The sequence below is a fragment of the Sycon ciliatum genome, chromosome 7 (assembly GCF_964019385.1).
Source record: "Sycon ciliatum chromosome 7, ocSycCili1.1, whole genome shotgun sequence".
NCBI classification, from domain to species: Eukaryota; Metazoa; Porifera; class Calcarea; order Leucosolenida; family Sycettidae; genus Sycon; species Sycon ciliatum.
The window spans coordinates 6,495,593-6,508,450 of NC_088649.1; the positions used below are offsets into that span (position 1 = coordinate 6,495,593).

At 48.1% G+C, this 12,858-nt stretch overlaps 2 protein-coding genes across 3 annotated transcripts in view; both read left to right on the forward strand.

The window, feature by feature from the left end:
• Positions 1–194: 194 nt before the first annotated feature.
• LOC135820837 (U8 snoRNA-decapping enzyme-like) lies at positions 195–8,449 on the forward strand. 2 transcript variants are annotated; one of them, XM_065333878.1, is made up of 4 exons: positions 195–411; positions 4,316–4,506; positions 5,849–6,118; positions 7,289–8,449. In XM_065333878.1, exons 1-4 carry the CDS (start codon positions 333–335, stop codon positions 7,499–7,501), a joined length of 753 nt encoding a protein of 250 aa, XP_065189950.1. In that variant the 5' UTR covers positions 195–332; the 3' UTR covers positions 7,502–8,449. The 2 variants fall into 2 exon arrangements, with proteins under 2 accessions (XP_065189950.1, XP_065189949.1); XM_065333877.1 differs by having other exon boundaries at positions 196–411; positions 4,313–4,506.
• Positions 8,450–9,824: 1,375 nt separating this feature from the next.
• Positions 9,825–12,858, forward strand: part of LOC135820839 (uncharacterized) — a 16,734-nt gene continuing 13,700 nt past the window's right edge. The window contains exons 1-2 of the mRNA XM_065333879.1: positions 9,825–10,805; positions 12,375–12,621. Coding sequence (XP_065189951.1) covers positions 10,398–10,805; positions 12,375–12,621 — 655 coding nt within the window. The 5' untranslated portion in view covers positions 9,825–10,397. The remainder of the gene's footprint in view (positions 10,806–12,374; positions 12,622–12,858) is intronic.

The following is a 12,858-nucleotide window of genomic DNA, read 5'->3' on the forward strand; positions in this document are numbered from 1 at the left end:
CATGAATCACCCTCCTGCATGCCTTGCATTCGTGCCAGTTACCACGTGGAAGAATTCAAAGCTATGGCTCGATAGTCACTTGGGTCGCGGCCGGGGCCGCACACATCACAAGCTTTGGTACAGGTCAAAATGTAGCGCCAGAGCTCTCTAGTCTAGAGGCGCTGTCACCGAGGTGCAATCAAGGCACCAAACTTTTACAGATCGAATGGGAGCAGAAGTGCTGAACCGTTGGAAAAGCAAACGTTGTAGTTGATGCAGTAGCCTGTTCTTGAAGCCGTGTAATCTTGGACGGCTGATGATGTCCTAGCCTCGCGGGCTATGCTAGCTTCTCAATGATGCCTGCATGCCCTCTAGCCGGAGTGAGACTCGGTTCTTGCAAACGTCTTCAACCTTTCGCTCGTAATTTTTTCGGTGAGTCCACTGTAAAAGCACAATCACGTTGCCCCTGACATGCTTGTTCATTAAAATCATTATCTTTAGGAGGTCTACTAGTTGTAGCAAAAAAACAACATATTACTGGTGGATCTACTGTTAGTCGTACAGTGGCATTACGTTTGAAGGGCGCACTACGCCAGCAATCGGTTTTTCACATGAACATGACTACCAGTATCATATCTCAATTTACGTGTAAGGGTTGGTGGTTCACATATCGCCGGTACGCGCCGGGAGTCACCGGGAGTGGGCCTTTTGCAACCTCTCCCGGCGCATTGCGATTTTGTGAACCAGTGCGGTCGTAACAAAATCATACGGTAAATAATTGCAAGGGACCGCCGGCAAAGTTGGGCAGTGCCCAACTCTTGCGATCTGCCCCGGCACCGATCCCGTACAAATTTGACCAAAAGTGGTTTGTGAACCGTTCGCGCCGGTGATTGCCTGTGCCGGGAGCCAGGCTTTGTCAAAAATTCAAACCAATTCATACTGCGGGGTTCTACACACCTCACTGGAGGTGTGAGACTGGAACTGTGCTTGTATCACTGCTGTAGCGCAATATCTACTTTCCTCGCCGTTTGTGCTTGTGTTGTCATGTACATGTAGCAATGCACCCGCAACGACGTGCTTTGCACTTCTTTACACGCACTGTCACTAGGTTCCGCATTTTGCTTCCTTCTTTTATACTGCTGTTTTTTCCATGTCCACTTCATTCCTGATTAATACTTGTCCTAAAATTTCCTAAATTGAAGCTAGAGATTAGGTCCGTTCGCCATTCTTGTAGTCGCTTCAAGGTGGCAGATAAGTCAGCATACCAACCCGTCCTTCTCGGATGATCTGCTTGACTGTTTTGCAACTTATGAGACAAATACAATTGAAACAACAACAAAAAACACGATGGATACATTGGCAAGTTCTTGTGACTTCATCAACGTTTGCATGCATAATTTCGGCACCATCGCTTACTAGACTGCAATAAGAAATGTAGAAGTAGTTTCATGATCTCCAGTAAAAGGTAGCACTGAGTGTCCATCACCGAAAGACCTTGAACTACTGAAGAAACAAAGAATTGAAGCTTCAATTGGCAAACCTGTCGTAGCATTTGGGCACATTCTGTACTACTTTGTAGTAGATCTGGTACTTGAACCGTATGCGCAACAGATTAGGAGCTGGCTCACCGCCGATGTCTTACGGCGCCGATTTTGCTTACCGTATATCAGCGCCTTTAAAGCCATGGCCTTATATTCGAAATATCGCTGCTTTCCGAGATATTTTCGATGCAAAATGACTCACCCACTACGCCATGCCATAAAAGTCAAAGTCCACAAAGAAATTTCAATCTGAATTCACTTGTTCACCCTTACTGCTGGGCTGTAAGTTTGTTAGCATAGTACTTATTCCTTCATTTTTGCAAAACACACCTCAAATGTCATTTTATTTATGAAGCCCATGGCTTTATAACTGAGGCTGGTGTCATAATCGAACATACCGCCATGGCTGTAAAGGTGCGGACATACGGTATGTGAACCAACCCTAAGCAGTGATTTGTTTGGACTGTCTGAACTAGTGGCCGTATATTTATTTGCTAATTTGCGTGAGGGCATACCCTGGACAAAGAGGATTGCTCCCATGATGTCACACAGTGATGAGGTTTTAAACGGTTTATCATGACAGTAAAATGGATAACGCCATGGCATGTCCCTCGAGATTGCCATACTCTACATCTACAGATTTTCGGCCGATTCAAATTTCGGCCTCCCAGGGCTAAAAGTAAAACATTTTTTTACTTTAAATTTTCGGCCTGTACTGCTGCTGCCTGTATACACTGTCACACTGAAACTTGCAAATCAAAATTTCGGCCGCAACAAATTTTCGGCCCAATATGACCAGGCCGAAAATAGCCGACAATAAATACACGCCGAGTATTTGTCGACTGACAGTATTCGAATTGAAAATCTGTAGGCCACTTTGTCACAGAGACATAGGACAAACACCATAGGGCTCAGCGACCTGAACTCTACGAACCCTGAGCTTTTGGTCTTTCACCGGACCTCCCCTTTAGTCAGGTATACCTTTGAACAATTTCCCATGCCGCAACATCAAGGCCGTTTATCTGTTACCTCTTCTCTTGTCAGTGTGGGTGGCTTCATGTGGCATTCTGTTGTAGGAGCTGTCCAAGAAGATAAATTCCTTACCTGTCCTCATCACCGCTACTGCCGTCCCTCTAAAGAGCGAACATATGCACTGACGAAGGTTGCGTTTGTTCGGTGTTATTCCGACCCCATTCCGAAGTCATTCCGCCGTGTTTTGGCTCCGGTGCGTTTGTTTGATACACGCGACAGTGTTCGTTCGGTGAAATTCCGATTCGCGAATTGAACGGGGCAGAATCGATTCTGGCAATTCCAAAGAAAAAGTAGAAGGAGTTCTCATTCCGAGCGGAATGAAAATGCGCGGAGGCCACTAGGAGCTTCGTCGCTGCATACCTCCGCCAACGAAACTTTCAAAACGCGAGTATCGACATACGGTACTAGTAGTAATACGGAAATTTTGAGGAGAACGTCTTGGGTCTAGGCTGGTACTATAACCTTGGCATAGTTCTTGTTCGTGATATTTCGACCTGGTCGCAGCCTCAGAAAGCGTTCGACCAGGACAAGAACTGGAAATATGCCCTCGCACCTCTCCTCCTCATCTTCGAGCACGACCTCTAGAATCGCAGGGAGGCAAGCCAGAACTGTTTTTCGAGCCCGGCTATCCATAGCACATAGTGACCCAGACAGGCACTGAGCCTGCCACTTGACTTCTTACAACAGTACCTCGTCTCTGTCAAATAAGCGCTTCAAATCCGTGTAGAGCTAGAGACGTTTCTGTGACTGATATGAGGTCGAATAGTCATGATGAAGTAGCTATGCTGCCAAACGCCGAGTACAGGCACCCTGCGTCCCCAGTTACGGGCGCTCGTAGATCTACGCCGTGTTTGGCCGCTCCTTCGTCGTGACTGTCGTAGGCGAATGCAGAAACGTACGGAATCAAATACCAAGACAGCCGGCAGTACTCGTAGTCTTTGCAAGGCCACAAACAGCAGGAATACTCGTACTCAATACAGTCGTCCCTCTCTAATCCGGCACCTTTTGGAACGGCATTTTCTGCTGGATAAACAAAGGTGCTGGATTATCAAACCCTGCCCTCCAACCCGGCCCACTTGTTATCATACATGTTTGTGCGGTACGTCAAAACGTAGGGATTTTCTGTGTCAAAGCAAGTACTTTGTGGAATGCATGTCTATAACATACACTTGGGAATATCTTATGCACTAGCATAGGATATTCCCAAGTGTATGTTACATGTGTTGTGTATGTTACAATGGTCCCTGACAGTATGCGATGTACAACTGCTGGATTAGAAAATCGAATTATGTACAGTTTGAGTGATTTGTTGCAGAAAATCGCTGCTGGAGGCGGAATTCAAGTGCCGGATTAAAGCGTAGAAGATAAACTGAGAAAATCCCTTTTGCCAGAAAGCGTGCTGGATAAACAAGTGCCGGATTAGAGAGGGACGGCTGTACTAAACAAAACTTTCGACCGTCGTTTCTGGAGTTGCGCAAAACATTTGCCAGGTTCCCGAATGCATGCGGGCGCGTTTCTTTGCTACGCTAATTCCGATTCCGCGATGGGTACCGACTGCATGATTCCATACCCATTCTGGAATGACCTGAACAAATGCAACCAAAGTTATTGAGTTGGATATTGCTATTTTCAACTCATCAATGAAGCGAACAGCACATGCCAATCGAATGGCAGAAGTTGCTCGGGAGCATGCCATTATTTTATGGTTGGGCGCTTTGTCAAGCTGTTTATTTGTTGTGGTGACTGCCGTGTGTATACAGCAGCTCAAGTCGCTCGGCAGTCAAACACTCCACCTGCCTCTCTGTACATTATGGCGGAAGGTCCGCTCAAGGAGGTGAGCCGAGACGAGGCACTTGGCATGGGAGAGGGCTATCGTCACGCCTGCCACGCCATGTTCTACGCGCCACTGCAGACGAAGCTGTTCTCCCGCTACGACATGAATTATACTGTTATGGTGAGTGTTGTATTGTATTGTAGGGGATTTCCCCAGGCAGTCCCTGATCTGCTTGCAGGCTGATCTGTCTGGCTTTCTGGCATATTTCGAGCCAGCGAGGATCAGACCCAGATAAGGCAGGCATAGTTTAGTCTTGCACCTGTATGGTCAAAATGTACATCCAGGGACGCACAGAATGTATGGTTGGAAAAATAGAGTGTATTGCAGCTGAATCTTCCCACTTTTGGCCGCCGTTGGAATCATAGCATCTGGGGAGACAGCACAAGATTATATTATTACCCGTAATGTCGCATATTAAAGCCGGGCTTATTCCTGTAGAAGCCGATGTCAGGGCTAGGCTTCTATTCACATCAGGCTTCTATTCAAACCTGGTGTTTCTATGTATGTCAACACTAAAACCAGGCTTATGTGCCGACAGTGAATCTTGAAGATCAGGCTTGCATATTTCCGATATACCGTGCAACTTGAGAAATTTTAGCTCGGATTCTGAGCCAGTAATTAATGCAAAAAAGAGAAGAAAACACCTGAGTTTGTCTTGTCAGTTTTGTGCCCTATTATCGTACTTTCTGACTGTTTATCATCTTGTTATAGTCGTGGATAATTGCTGCATAACTCGTTCTCATGTGTTTTCTTAACTTGAGAAATACCACAGATTTGTGGAAAAATGTGAAGAAAAAAACAAATGTTGAATTTGGCAATCTCGGGTGGTTTATACCAAACGCACACATACAGGAGCTGTGATATTTTATTGAGTTGGAACAAGGTACTTTGTAACTATGATTCAAACATGCTAGATACATCCAACACAGTGGTGCGGTCCATTCGACCCCCAGCGACATTTTTTTGGATTTTACAAAACGTCGCAGCAAATGTTGGTTTGTAGTGTCCGCTACTGAGCTCTAGTACTGTAGTAGAAAAGTGCGCAGTAGAAAATGCCCGTACACACACACACACACATGCACGCACGCACACACACACACGCACGCACACGCACACACACACACACACACACACACGCACGCACTTGTACTTGTACTTGTACTTGCTCACTGCCAAAACTGGTCACGTGGGTCTCCCCGGGAGAGGGGAGAGAGACTCAAAAGGAATCTTGGAAAGATGACTCAATTGGCCATTGAACCACCCAACGGCCGACACCCCCTAAAATCCCCAAACTAGGGTGGACTTGAAATGATCCCACTTATGGGCTCACCACACCTCAGTAAGTGGGTGAGGACAAGGTGCAGAAAAAGGATTGACGGCATCAGGGTAGATGCCGTCACGCACGCACACACACACACACACACACACACACACTGATCTTTTTTGTTGTCCTTTCGTGCAGATGCAAATGCGCTTTGACGGCAAGTTGGGCTTCCCAGGCGGTATGGTGGACGCCGGCGAGAGCCTGGAGACGGCCTTGAACCGGGAACTTCAGGAGGAGATGGGGTTTGGTGATGAGGACGCACTGGGCATCGACGAGAGTGAGCACACATCCGTCCATCTACTGGAGAGCAAGAGACTTTTCCTGCACTTCTACATGCGGAGATTGTCGCTAGAGCACTATGAACGCCTTGAGCAGATGTCCATCAAGGCGAAAGATTACGGCTCAGAGGTAGGTATGGCATGGTATGCTGTTCTATATTATAATTAGGGGTGAAACGATTATACCCAATACTCGAAATACAAATTGTTACAAGCTAACAAATCGATTATTCAAAAGGTTTCGATTACTCGATTATGCATGCAGTTTACACGTATGATTGTTGATCCAATGTGCGAGGAAAAATCTCTTCTCCACAGGATCAACTTTTTATTCTAAATCTTCGCATTTTTCAACTTCTAATACTGCTTTTATCTATGGAAGAAATGATCGAAAAATAACCAATACCCGATCGATAAAGGTTTAGGTTATTCGGTAGTCAAAAAGTGTAATAGTTTCACCCCTAAAATTGTAATCCTTGGCTCTTCATCTGAGATTTTTAACAATGTAAATTTTATCAGTCGGTAGAGCATGAGACTCTTAATCTCAGGGTCGTGGGTTCGAGCCCCACGATGGGCGCCAATGTTGAGTATGAATTAGACCCAATATTCTCCAGACACAATTCACAACGGGACAGGTAGGTGGAACGACATTTATTAGGGTAGACGAAGAGACGGAGACAAAGACGAACTACTACGACCACATTATGATTATTGACGAGAGCGAGATTATTGAAGAGAGCGAGATTGTTGAAGAGAGAGAGAGCTCGACTGAGAAACAACGCAATATATAGGGCCTGGGTAGCTATGGCAAACATGGGCGCGCAAGTAGCTACCCAGGCCAACGGAACGAAAGGTGAGAATGACGTAGCACGGGTGCATGCAGGCCGGCCAGCTTATGAAAGGTTGTACGTAAGATTGTACGGAGGAGGTACCTAACACTTGGTCCCAACCTTAGCAGTGGCAGTCAGAGTCCACCCACTCACATGACTTCTAATAATGTCCATTTGTGGACCGTTGTGCTTTGGGAATCCTTGTTCAAACTCTGCAACATTATTTATTAAACCTTTGTGTGTGTGTGTGTGTGTTACTCTTTTGCTTTCTCTCGTGCGCTCTCTTTCTCCCTCTCTCTCTCTCTCTCTCTCTCTCTCTCTCTATCTCTCTCTCTCTCTCTCTCTCTCTCTCTCTCTCTCTCTCTCTCTCTCTCTCTCTCTCTCTCTCACTCACTCACGCACTCTCTCTCTCTCTCTCACTCTCGATCACACTCTCGATCACACACTCTCTCTCTCTCTCTCTCTCTCAGGTCCTGGGCGTAATTCGTTCCCCGACGTATCGCATGGGCGCCACTGACGGTGGCCTGCCGTCGTTCTTGCGCAACAGCTTTGTGGGCAACGCTCGCCAGCAGCTGCTGAATGGACTTCGCTCCGCCGAAATCCTGAGTGCAGAGGAGATACGCACTGCGGAGACGATAGCCTCCATGACGCCCACACCGTCCATACAGACGGTTAACACGTAGCAGGTGTCTACCTTGGCCCCTATAGATGCAAGGCCGGATGCAAACGTTTCTAACTTTCTACTCCATGCGCCCCGTTCGTTTTCCCCGCTCTATCCCATGTGCCAGGCTGCTGATTGGTGGATCTGACCTCTCTCCCATTGTTCAGCACCTGTATCTGACCCCTGAACAAGTCAACAGCAGCCTTTCCGTCCTATAATTCAAGACCGGCAGATGCTAGCCATCTGTCTCGGAACAGCTAAGGCAACCATTGAGTTCTCCAACAAACTAGTGCCAATACCTGACCGATGTGTCGCTTGCTGGTTGGTGGATGTGATCTTCCGTCCCCGCCGTTCATTTGCTGCAACTGACACCTGATCTCGGAGCAGTGGCGTCCCACAGAAACGAACAAGTAGTTCTTGACCTTCTTTGCGCCTATTTATTTACGACTTTATCATTTGTCTTGAGGGTGTCATTTTCCCCGGTCATTCAGCAGTAGAGGTGAAAGCTTGAGGCAGAATCCAGAGCACTCAAGTATTTGACGGTTCTTAGAACTGTGGTCAAAACCGGTGTGACGTCGGGACATAGTGTTGACCTGGCACTATACTCGTCGTCATCTGCGGTTCCCATAATCACTAATGCCTTATTTGACAGGTGTCCACTAGCAAGTGCCAACCTGCACACTTGCTGTACTGACTTCTAAGAAGAAGAAGTAGACATTCTTAGGGCTTGTTTCTCTTAAAAAGCAATGCTGCTTATCTGCGCCATTATTGAACGCATTGTTTGGCATTGCTTGGCAGTATTTACCTGTAGGATGCAAGAATAATAGGCGCCACACATTGCAACCGGCGGCAAAGCTTAAATCGGCCCTATGTTCGAAGAGGTCCATCCACGCAGACATGTCTTGATGTCCTCCCCCATTATCTATGGCGTGCGCACCATAATGCTGCAATGACATGGCTAGCAGTGTGATGTTAGCGCAGAGCACAATGTATGTGGCTGCCAGATGTGGGCAGGAAGTTGTGAGCAAGGTACCAATATGTGGTTGGTGTAGGCAGGAGTCTGTAGTGTAGAGACATTTAGGTGACGTCGTGGTACTTGAGGAGATATGTGTTCTCGTGTCGACACTTGGACACCATTTCCGGCTGCTTGTTGAGGCTGGATGGTGATTTTAGCACGTTGAAGATGTGGTACTTTTCTCTGATACAGAGAACAGGCATTTCCTTGAATTCTCCTCTATTTCTTTTGCTCTACATGTATTTCTTTATCCACATACCGAACATACATGAAACATGGCAGAAAAAGTGCCAAAATTCGGCCAATTTTAGGCCGGCATTGTCTGCAAAGGGCTACCGGTACTTCATTTCCGGCTAGACGGTTTTTAAAATGATGGATTGATGATGTTCGATTTCCATGCTGGGGTTTTGTTTTGCCCGGGTGGAGGTGGGTTTCTAGCAACACTGTTTTGTTTGCCACCTCCTTTACCAGTGGCTTATTTGCGTATCATGTGCTTGGTCCATCGTTAAGGGGATATACTGTATGCCTCTCCCCCCCCCCCCCCCCCCCCCGGGCCCCCCAAGAGCATAATCAGTTCATCCAATAAAATTGCAAAACAAGCTGAAAATATGCCAGAGAATACGACCTGGGAGAGTTTGCCTACTGAGCAACACATGCCTACATGTATGAGCAAGGCTTCTCTTGCGATGAACAAGAGTGCGTGTATTCTTGCTATGAAGCACTGGATCATGGAGGCTATGAAAATGCAACTCGTACGAGGCTGCAATGCTCTTGCATGCAGCTTGGCGTTCTGCACCTACTAACTACCCTGTTCGTACCTGGGAGTTGTACTCAAGCAAGGCCTCAGTGGCCAGTGCGCTCGTGCAGCCTCAGGGTTGTAGGCCGGGATTACCTGATTACTAGGGTCCCCCCCCCCCCCCCCCGCCCCCTACTAGTACAAGCCTGCATGCTACAATGCTACATGACTACATTAGTACATAGTACCAAGAGTACATAACCCCCCGGGGGTTATGTACTCTTGATAGTACTACATGTGGTGTAGTTCGTAGACCTCTACCCACCAAAATGCACCCTGTCACCTGCAATACATGCCTAGCGCCTGTTCGTTCTTCGACGCATCGTTCTTCGACGCATCGTTCTTCGTCGCATCGGTCTTCGACGCATCGTTCTTCGGCTCCCGAGTCCAGACACTCGTACTCGACACACCGGTATGTTAGTGTCAGAGTAGTAAAGATACTACTCATCGTACTGCACTCATCTTTGAGTTGATCGTGCATGGTTGTTCATGGATTATTGGATATGGAGGGCTTGGAGGAAGAAAGGTGGCAAAAACGCACATGCAGCGGGGTACAGCTTCGCTTGAACTTTCCAGCAGCCGGAGCTGATGCACCAACTAATTATTTTACTTGACCTACACAAGCAAAACAGTAGTTGTGCGTTGCGCTGTGGATAAGGAGGAAGACGGCAGGGTGAAGCTTCCATGGCCGTTCAACGTCCTCTTCCGGTCTCAGAGTGAGGCCCTTCCCTAGATTGTTTTTTCCAGTTAGCCCGGAAAGCCGTCAGCTGGCAGAAATATATCTGCCGAAGGTCTTTGCTGGGGATAGTTGACACTTCTTCAACCTTCCGAAGAAAAGTCACTGCTAGCTTTGCCTGTGCTTGTGGAGAGCAGTGTCGCTGAAGTTCGGTTACCTACTGGCCGAAAAGTGGGAGAGAGTCTATTCTGTTCGGGCTTTCTTCTTGGCTTTGGAGGCATTGTGGCCAAATTTTAATTTTCTCAACGGTAGTTTATTGCGGTCTGAACGAAATTTATTTGGCAAGACTTGGCCGTCTCGACTGCACAGGGTATCCCTGCGACACTTACTCAGCCTTGCGCTTGACCTCACGTCCTCGTGTCCACAGCTAGATGGCGGACAGCGGGGATGAGCAAGTGGAGGCTCTCGCCTCGCCCAGCGCGGATGCCGAGGCTCCCGAGTCGCCGGCAGCGGACAGCGAGCCTGAGGCAGATGCCCGTGGCAGTGGCTCGGACACAGAAGACACTGCTGCAACCGAGGAAGAAGAGAAGCAAGATGTCGAGGAAACTGAAGAGACGATGGACGACGTTGTGGTGACGCAGATCAAAAGAGGCTGTGATGATGACGATGATGATGAAGATGAGGACGACATGGACGACCCCAAAGTTGTGCGAACAATGGAGCTGAGTAGGAGCTGGCATGGTTCTCTGGATAGACCAAGTACAGCGCCAGCCGGGTCAAGCAAATCCGTAGAGTCACTCGGCAGACTTATGGAAGAAGATGGCCTCCCTGAAAATCTGGTGAGAAACACACCCATACAATGAACGTGATTCTGTGGGTTATAATGCTTATTGCTAACTAATACTACTATTTCAATATTCAAAGCGTAGTCTGGGTGGCCTAACGTTACGTGGAAGATGAGCAACGGGCATTGGCCTTTTTTAGGGAGCTGGGAACTGGCACCCACACCACTCGCGTTTGCTTTGCTGTAGGTCTTAGATAGCGTTAGGTTGGTTGTACGCCACACAAACTTGGTAGATCCAGGCATAGCACCCTGGAGTGATACGCACACAGGACTGTTCGAAGACCACCATGAATCTCACCGACAAAGGATGTATTCATAGTTGTCACCGTACCTGATGCAGGACCGACCGTTGGAAAGCAGTTTCTGACTGGTCCGGTAGTTTCAGTTCCTTTCGTACTTTGTGTATGATATGGCGGGTACACATGACCTCCGTTGTAGTTAGCATTGCGTTGGTGACTAAAATGTTGGTCCGGTGATAACCTGACCAACCGGACCGCTTCCGGCGGCCCTGCGATGTATGGCTCCCAGTGTACCGCCGTGGAATCACTGTGCTGCACGTGCCCGTTGTACTCCCATCTGTCGTACCGGGAGAAGTTCCCATTCCGTGTACAACCGCGCAGTGAGCAGCATTGTTGTAGGAATTTGCGACGTTTTTTCCGTTTGTTCATTCTGCGGGGAAGTGTTCCGATGCAACTCCCCTGGTGTGTGTCGAGTACATGTAAATAGACTCTCTGTAGGCATGTGCCGGGTTTCTAGCTGGAAGCAATCGGCAGCAACTTTAATAGGAGGGGGTGGTTGTTGAGTTCAGGCTGGGGAGGGGGGGGGGGGGGGATACCGGTATGACAGGTAATCAGGGAGTTCAAAGACCTACAGTGCTGGCAACTGAAATCCGACCCCCTAGCGGTGCGCTAGCCGCGTTAGCGATTCGTACGAGACGCTAGGGGGGTCGGATTTCAGTTGCCAGCACTGTAGTTTTGACTCCTTGCAAGTAATTTGTGACCTCGGATAGACTTTATCGCCCTGGCCAAGCAGTACAGCTTATCATGAGCGATGAAGGTCAGGTTATGCCGTTGAAGCCAGCTCTGAATTCCACAAGTCTAATCCTATGACGGTCATCCTTGTCAGAGAAACAGCAATGCGTGTGAACAGCACCTTAGCCTGTTGGTCCTTTGTCGGAGTACGGCAACACGAGATTCATCTAGTGTGCATTTTATCTTTCTCCATAGCTGAGCAGAGATGTTACGTTCGGTTTTTAATATGATTTTTGGGGAAATGCGCTGCTTGACCCATTGATGACACTGCGTGGAATTCAGTTTTCCAACTTGTATATGGACCACTTCCCATCTAAACTCTGGACAAATGCATTGGGTCATGTCAAATTTCCGGAACGTTGCATGCCTATGTGATCTTATCTCACCTTCTGCACATATTGTATTCATGTCCTCACCTAATTCCTCGTTGTTTGCTTACATGTGTGCACGCACAAACACACACACACACACACACACACACACACACACACATACATACACACACGTACACACACACGTTTGTCTGTGTACAGGGTGGCTCACATGAGTTGCTGGACGTTACTTACCAGAAGTCTAAGATCGATGTCAAGCCAGTAGGTCGCAGGCCTGGTCAAATTCGCCAGCGGCGATCCATGTCCGACATTTATGTGGCTGATTTGTGGGCCAAGGGTGCTCCTTACGACAGTGATGATGAAGATGACGGTGCGGCGGCTGATGGTGGTGGTAGTGCGTCGTCAGCGAGAAGAATGCCAGGCATGGGTGGTCCCATGGGCATGATGGGTAAGCTGTGTGTGTGTTGGTGTATTGGTGGTTGGTGCTTGTGGGTGGGTGGATATGTGTAGGTGTGTGTGTGTGTGTGTGTGTGTGTGTGGGTGGGTGTGTGGGTGTGTGTGTGTGTGTGTGTGTGTGTGTGTGTATCGGTGTTTTGGTGGGTGGTGCTTGTGGGTGGGTGGACATGTGTCGGTGTGGGTGGGTGTGTGTCGGTGGGTGGTGCTTGTGGGTGGGTGGATAAGTGTG